The following is an 8,454-nucleotide window of genomic DNA, read 5'->3' on the forward strand; positions in this document are numbered from 1 at the left end:
TCAAAGATGAAATTCTTAAGTGAATGTGATGAGACGAGAAACATTTTGCGTTTTTAAACATTAGACATACAATTAAGACTGTGTGTCTGTGTCTATCATTGTATATATGTGTATGTACACATACACCTTTTTTTAAATCGTTGCAAATAGTTTAAATTGATAACTGTAATAGACCTGGAACTTTTACCTTTTTTTTTTTTTTTTAGTTATTCCCTTAAATCCCTTTTAATTCCTTTTCACAATACAAATTACCCAATAATCCCCCATTCTTGCTACTCCGTGAAATAGAAATGTATAATTTCTCTCATGTTCTCTGCCATTTTGAATGTATTTTTTTCCAGCTTGCTGAACTGCATTCTGGAAATTTCCTGCCTCATAACTTGGCCAAACAAGAGATTTTCCTAAATATCTCTAGAAAAAGTAAACAAGTGATCAAAATCAAATAAGTAAATGTACTTCACACCAATTATGAAGTGTAATTTACCATATGTTAATATGTTTTCACGCTGGTTTTCTACCCATTATAGTTGTAGGGAGGTAAAGATACTCAGACGAAGCCTAGCAGTTTGGTTTTATTGACAGCTTTCTCTGGGTTATTATTTGCACAACTTTTGCAAATGGTGCCCTTTATAGACATCTACTGGCTCACCACAGTCATTGCATTCAGATAATGTTATTAAATACAGAGGGGAAAAAACAAAAACAAAATCCAAATTAAATGAGCACTCTTAAAGAAACTACCATTTATCACTTTATTGATAACATTGACAAAATACCCCAAGTATTTACACACTACATTGAACATTTTGCAGATAAGAAAGTCACTTGAATCATTTGAGATCTAAAAATGCCATGTTTATTTCAAATCACAGTGTCACCTATACATAAAAAAAAAAAAAAAAAAAAAAATTGAAGGTGCAAATAAGAGCTTTCCCCAGCATTTGATCACTTGCATCTGGTTAAAGCTGAAAACGTCCCTAGACTCTCCACACATAAAATTATAAATGTAATCATTCAAAATTACACAAATAATAATAATATAACCGCACATCACAAACATCCTTTCAACAACGCAGGAAGCTTATGTGGCCGAACAGAAAAAAGAAAAAAAAAAAAAACCTGAAATCTATCCACAAATTGTGCATTTTGAAAGCTGGGAGAGTAGAAAATAAAAATAACTTTTAAGTCAACAGCCATACAGAAACACACCACTTTAAATAGTTTTAAAAAGAGTATGTACTGCTACCACTTTGTTTATTGTCGAACGGTGTGGAAATATTTTGCTTTTGCCAATGCAGTTTAATAGCAAGCTGTAACAGGACCACCAGCAAACCCAGCATTGAGAGAGTTTGGTTGTCTAAAGTCAGAGCTTGCATGCATTGGGCTTATCTACTGGTGATCAGTGTATAGCAGCCTTGACACCAAGACCTCTTAGACCCAGACTTAAACTAATTGGCAGTGAACAAATAACTTACTGCTCAATTAGGAGAAACAAGTTCTTTAGTCGTCGTCGTCATCGTCATCCTCTTCTTCCTCCTCCTCCTCGTCTTCATCTTCATCATCATCGTCCTCAACCTTGGGTTTAGATTTGGCAGATGATGCTCCTCCGCTTCCTTTTCCCTTTCCTCTGTAGTCCGCCATATCCTGAGAAAGCAAAATGACGACATGAGGAATTGAGAATAACAACTGGGCGCACACACGTTCAGAAGTTTGAGGTCAGTAAGATTTAGGTTCTGAAGAAAAAACAAAAAAACAAAAACAAAACCTTATGCTCGCCATGGCTGCATTTGATCAAATACAGGAAAAACAGCAATATTGTGAAACATTACAATTTAAAACAACTGGTTTTCTGTTGTAATATTTTACAACGCAATTTGAGCAGCAAATTAGCATACTTGAAATGGCTGCTGAAAATTCATTCTAGGTCTGCCCCCTAGTCGACAAGGAAGAGACTTAGTCGACCAAAATTTGATTAGTTGGTTGGTCACAGAGGAAAAAAAATAAATAAATAAATAAAAAGCTCCACAGGAAGTCGCAAAGTTCATGAGGGACAAATCGTTAACTGGGGATCCTTGGGCTAATTATGTCAGGCAGAAAATCCAAATGTTCACCCATCATCAGTCAGCCTCAAATAAGACTTATTTGAAACATGCCAGTAAGCAGCAACTGTACTTGGCAACTCGCTTTAATATTAACCCCTTACTGCAAACCCCCATTTTGGCAAGTGGGGCATAAATAGCATACCCAAAATAAAAAGGTTGCTGCTCATAAGATTGACAGCTCTACACCAATTGAGAGAGCGCTGAGATCATAACTGACGTAAACCAAGAAGAGGAAAGACAGAGCTCGCTCTAAATGCTTTCAGCTCTTCAGATCGCATAATTCAGTGGAACATGAATAGAAATTGTATTCTGGATGACGAAATATTTTGCAAATGTGGGAATAAATCAATATTTCTCCAAATATGTGCACATTTGGACTAAGAGCCTTAACAGACACTGTTCAGTGAAGGTATGTGAACAAGTATACCGGAGGAGACGTGACTGAATTCATAAATTCATATTAAAAAAAAGTGATTATTTTACACTTGACATAAATTAAGAAATCACTGCAACCTAGTTTTATCATAAACAGCGGTCACATGTCAAAGCTGGAGACTTTAATCCTTCTAATGATACGGTTTGTTCCAAACAAGAGTGTGACATTGTAATGTGCAGTGAATGTTGAACAACAATAATCTAGGGCCACTGGAGATCCTTGAATGCTAAGGGTTTAACCTAGACAAATGTGCGCTATTATTAGGTGCATATCCAAGTATTTGTGCGGAGTGTGGAAGCTAAAGTAGTAGCGCTCTTAACTGCATGACATGGAGGCGTCGGCGCGATCACTTGCATTTTCCCTGATAACAGCCAAAACAAAAATAATAGTCATTTTGGTCACACAGATAAGAGTAATCATTAGAAACTGTAAAGTTTGTGTAAACTCAAAACAACAAAACACTGTTTCTGTAAAATAAAGAAAACAAACAGGATTTGCCTACTGCAGTCTAGGTCTCCGTGAACTAAAATGCATCACAAATTAACCAAATTTTAAATGAACCGCTTCGAAAACAAATACTATGATTATGAAATGCGTATAAAAGGTTTTATGGGTGCTTGAGAGCGGAACAGGCTAGATCAGGGCTCTTCAAGTAGTTTCATTCGAAGGCCAGATTATCAAATCAAAAAGTTGAGGTGGGGAGAGGGGAAGTGGTCTTATTGGAAAAATTATTTTATTTATAATTATTATAGGTTTAAATGAAAATCTGACAGTGAGACTTGGTAACCACATGTAAAACCATACATGGCACTACCACTGTCAAATTATTATATTAAGTGGTGGTCATAGATTAATTTTTTAAATCTAGATTAATCTTGAAATTAATCTAGATTAAAATGGCTCATTTGAATTCTGCCGAAGACATTCAGAGTATGTGAGATACCCAAATTGTCCCTGCGTCCCAATGTCCATACTATCCATCTTAAATAATATGCAGGATAAAATAAGTGTCCCAAAGCATAGTATGTTGAAAAGAGTATGCCTAAAGTCCCCGGATGGTCTACTATTTCCGGTAGATTTTTTGAAAGTGTGGATCCGTGCACACTATAAAGGCTAATATTGCCCACAACCCATTGCGCGTTGTACAAGGATTCAGTTCAGAATTACAAACACGAGTAAAGTGTTAACTACAAAACATGGTGAATATGCACGATCGACGCTGAGAGGTTGTTTGAGTGACATTAACGAAATGAAATGTGTAGGATGTAAGATGATTGACAGGCCAGTTTACGGTGACTGGATGTGGCAGAGAGCAAAGACGAAATTGTATGGCGTGATATTATGTCCTAAAGCTTGTCTACTCTTTCTGTGAACAAAAAGTACGTACTTTTGAGTGTGTAGCAAAAGAGTACATACTTTTAGGGCGTAGTATAAGTAGGCGAATTGGGACGCAGCAAATGACTAAAAGTAATCCGCCATTTTGTCCGACAAAGCAGATAGGAGTTAGAAGATTAACCTCGGTGGAGTTAAACTTGAAAAATTGTGTATATGGACATCTTTCCACGTTTGAAAGAACATTGAATCTCATGTTCATTGATGTTTATTTTATGCTATAAAATGGGTTTACGAGCCTCTTGATCTGAGGTGCTACAGCAATCTGACACGACCATGGTCACGACACATTAAAGAGCCACAAAACGGTTTTTATTGTTTGAAATTCTTAAAAAAACAGACACTACACTCCCAGTTTTAAAGCTGGGACTTTGTTAAATATCATAAGTAACCTGCTCTGTCTTGTCTGTCGACGTGTTGTCAGTGTCCTCTTTGCTCCGTGATGCATTTATCACTGTGTGTGGCGTGTCAGCGCCAGGGCTTGTCGGACAAAGAAACAGTAACTAAGGGGGGCGGGGCTTTGCAAAGGATCAATTCGGCTAGGTATACATCCGCGCTAAACTATCAAGGTGAAAGTCATCATAGCTTGCGTAGTATAGACCCAGATCCCAACTCAACTTTGAGAATAGATTAACAGCGATATTTTTTTTTTTTAATCGTCCGATAAGAGTCTCACGTTAACGCCGATAACGGCCCACCACTAATATATATATATATATATATATAAATAAATAAAAAAAATTGACAAGGCCCAGACACAGGTAAAAACTACACACACCTTCAAAGAAATGAATTCTATATTCCCCTACCCAACTAATAAATATATTGAAATAAAAATGGCTATAACATAGTATTCAATAATAATATTCCACATTTCCACAAATCATGGTAAATGTTTGTAAGGGTGGTGATATTGGGATTTAAAAGTCTAACTTCATTCATGGCACAATGTTTCTCTTGTTTCCTCAGTCTTTTTGGGAATGTTGAGGCCGTTTCATCTGATTTAAAACTAGTTTAATCATGATTTGATTTGTGGTCTGTAACAGAGCTGTGTCGAATAGAAACTTCTCACTGGATGTTGCAACGTGGTTTAATAATGGTGTCCGGGACCGGGAATAAACGCAGCTCCTTTAAGCTTTCGTTCCATTATCCACTGAGCTGTGCTGTACTAGTTCAATGTACACTAGTGAAACGCATGAAAACCGGACCATTTGTTCTGCATTTGTTGTTACTGACCGAGAAACAACTTCAGATGATTCAATGACAGAGCGGTCTGAACAAATCCATACAGTTTGAGATCGTAATGCAAACGCATTTGGCCAATTCATGGAATAGAAAGAATCGAGCTAAAGAATGATTAATTCACGAATGATTGTGATCGCTGATTCAGTTGAAAGAAATACGGGACACACATAACTGCTGAAACATTTGCACGGAAAATGTTTCTCAGGTCAGTCAGAGGAGCATGCATTGTACGAACAGTACGTATATAGCTGTACAGCTCCAGGAGCCACTGCTGCCACGTATTTAACCACACCACCAGGAAAAGAGGAGGGGGGAGGTTGGGGTGCCCTTGGGCCAGATGAAGATGATTGGCGGGCTGTACATTATGCCCCCAGTATATATTTAATTGATTAACTTAATATAAATGTGCGATTAGCAAACCAATGGCTTAAGTGAACGAATACTAATAGACTACAAAAATCTTGTGTCGGGGACATTCATTCTTTAACCACTATCCAAACTGTATAGAGGACAACATTTGTGAAGTCATTCTCCACCTTCTGATACTTGTCCTTCAGTTTGTTGGCCTTGGATAGGAAAGGCTGCTTCTCAGAATCAGACAGATTGTTCCACATCTCTCCAAGTTTCTTGGCTACATCTCCAATGCCCAGGCTGGGGTTCTCAGCCTTGATATTGGGCCTTTGCTCTGAACAGAACAGGAAAAATCCAGACCTGAAAAGGCAGAGACTTACTTTTAAGTAACTGAACCACATAGGACCATATTTCTAGAGCTCATTTCAGTGATTATGGATAATATAAAAGGACAGAAAACATACGGTGGCCGCCTTGGAGCATTAGGATCCTTCTTCTGCTTCCGACCCTTCTTTCCTGGATTGTAGTGCATCATTTCCTGGTCATAACGGGCCTTGTCCTGTTTGGCCAGATCTTCAAATTTTGTCTTCTCTTTTGGTGACATAGTCTGCAACAAATGACAGTCGTTCAAGATCCTAGCAGTAGCCTTGTTATGCTTTTTGCATTGATTTCAGGATACAGACACCTACAGATAGGAATAATCTACTTACTTTCCATCTCTCAGAGCACTTCTTGGAAAATTCTGAGAAGTTAACCGTGACACCAGGGTTCTTCTTGTTGTGCTCTTCACGACACGTCTTCACAAAATAGGCATAGGCCGACATCTTGCCCTTGGGCTTCCCTGGTTCACCCTTTGCCATTATTATGAAGATACTCAAATATCACCACACCTAGAAGTACACAGATAATTAAAAAAAAAAAAACTAAAACTAAAATAAGCATGTATAATACTGAGAGGACGAAAAAGTAAGTGCCACAGTTAGCACATAAATGCATCTTTTCGTCATATCCCTAGAGACTCAGCAGTTTAATGCACCAGTAAATCAAAATTGACAGTTATTATAAAATAAAATAAAAAAAGGTATATATAATTAAATATATAAATTATAAATATATAATTTATATATAATAAACTAATTTTAATTTAAAAAAATATTATATATACATACACACACTTCTGTTCTGCACATCACCCGAGGTGCCGTCAAGCACCGTTTATTTTTCATGTTGTGAAGTGCAAATTAATGACAGAAACTAAATTTTATTTTCAACCGTAATGCTGCAATTTACTGATTATTTCCCATATAAGATGTAATTTGAAGCCTAGATAAATAAAAAAAAAGCATGCAATGTGTGAAGAGAGCGAATGACTAGCCGCGTCTCCTCAATCAGACGCCATTCATTAAAATGGCCTCTATCAGCGGCGAGGAACAATGACTTGCACCCCCATTTTCACAAGAGACTACGAGGGCATAGTTTAGCCAGCAACTTTTCAAAGCCGACATTTTAAAAGTCGTTTATTAAACACAATGTACATCGAGGTCAGCTTTTGCAAAGTTCAACGAGTTCCACACTGCACGCCAAATCACGAATCCTACTACCGTGAAGGATAGGGCATGAATATTAATTACGCACCGTGACGTTCGCCCCGCATTGCTAGCTGATTGGTTGCCATGTAGACGCATTAGGTGGGCGTTTGGGGCAATGCGAATTAACGAATCATACTATAGTGAAGGCGTCAGTTGTGAATATTGAGTTAAGTCACGCTGTAGAGACTTCACGTAGCAACGTCAGCGAATTAATTAATATTCATGAGCCAACCCTTCACCATAGTAGGATTCGCAAATTCGCGCCCGGCACAAACCCGTTTGCAACAAAGGCAGAGTCAAACCAGCCATGACTGGCATTGGCCGTTAACAGCGCTTTAACAGCTCAATGCTCCATATAACCTGTAAATATACAACAAAATTAAACTATTACGCAGCAAACACAGCGATGAAACGCTAAGCACTTCACGACAGCCTTTCAGGCCGTTTAGCCGCCCGTTGTTTGTTTGAAGCAGATTTTTTTACATAGCCAGCCATTTTAAACGCATGTTCGTCACTCAACTTCGGTTTAACCGACAAAAAAATGTAGTTTTAATAGACTGTAAAGAAAGTAAAATAGTTTAGAAAGAAAACAAATACACACCACCGTTAACATTTCACTGTAAATCAGTTTATACAAGAAAAAAAAGGTAAGTTATACATAAAGTATCGTTTGTGTAGCAAAAAAATAATTTCAATCATTAAGATAATATTGTAAAGAAAACATCTGGCCACAGTTACTAGTTTAAAATGGAAAGCTTTATAGATACCTTGTTTTAATGTTTGTCCTGTCGTCTGTTCTCCTCAGTCACACTAACGGCCTCGCGCTTCCTCTCTATAGAAGACCACACAGCCTCGCGCTAGCTCACTACGAGACCTGCCTGATTGGTTAGTCCCGGCGCGCATTTAAAACAGCCTCCACAACTGTGGATTGGTCAAAATAACTTACATATTCATAACCCGCGGGATGTCATTGGACAGAAGCCTAAGACACACCCCATTATTCAAAAACAGGCGGGAATTGCTGTCAAAACAACAGAAGTTAAAAAACTCTGTGGCAAACCACGTGTGAGCGTGAACTACGGGGCAGTACAGTACACTGTATTCAATAAGCACACTGTACAATGTTTAGGGCGTGATAATACTGAGCAGAGGAGTAGAAATTAGGGTAGTTTGGCTGCCATAGGAGGATGGCCTACATAAAGAGAAATATGGTAATATAATAAAAATACTGTTGTTACTTTTAAAATCAAATTCGAATTCTTGATAAATATTTTCTTTTTTACTGCATATATGTATCAAGGATATACTTGATTTAAGATTAAATGTTGCTAGTGTCAAG

The 8,454-nt window shown here is 37.6% G+C and overlaps 1 protein-coding gene across 1 annotated transcript; it reads right to left on the reverse strand.

The window, feature by feature from the left end:
- Positions 1–531: 531 nt before the first annotated feature.
- On the reverse strand, positions 532–8,018 carry hmgb3b (high mobility group box 3b). The gene is made up of 5 exons (XM_067376997.1): positions 7,883–8,018; positions 6,237–6,416; positions 5,991–6,133; positions 5,712–5,886; positions 532–1,644 (listed from the first exon to the last, which is right to left on the reverse strand). The coding sequence occupies exons 2-5, from the start codon at positions 6,384–6,386 to the stop codon at positions 1,501–1,503; spliced, it is 612 nt and encodes a 203-aa protein (XP_067233098.1). The 5' UTR covers positions 6,387–6,416; positions 7,883–8,018; the 3' UTR covers positions 532–1,500.
- Between the last annotated feature and the right edge of the window lie 436 nt (positions 8,019–8,454).

This window comes from Chanodichthys erythropterus, chromosome 22, assembly GCF_024489055.1.
Source record: "Chanodichthys erythropterus isolate Z2021 chromosome 22, ASM2448905v1, whole genome shotgun sequence".
Taxonomy (NCBI): Eukaryota; Metazoa; Chordata; class Actinopteri; order Cypriniformes; family Xenocyprididae; genus Chanodichthys; species Chanodichthys erythropterus.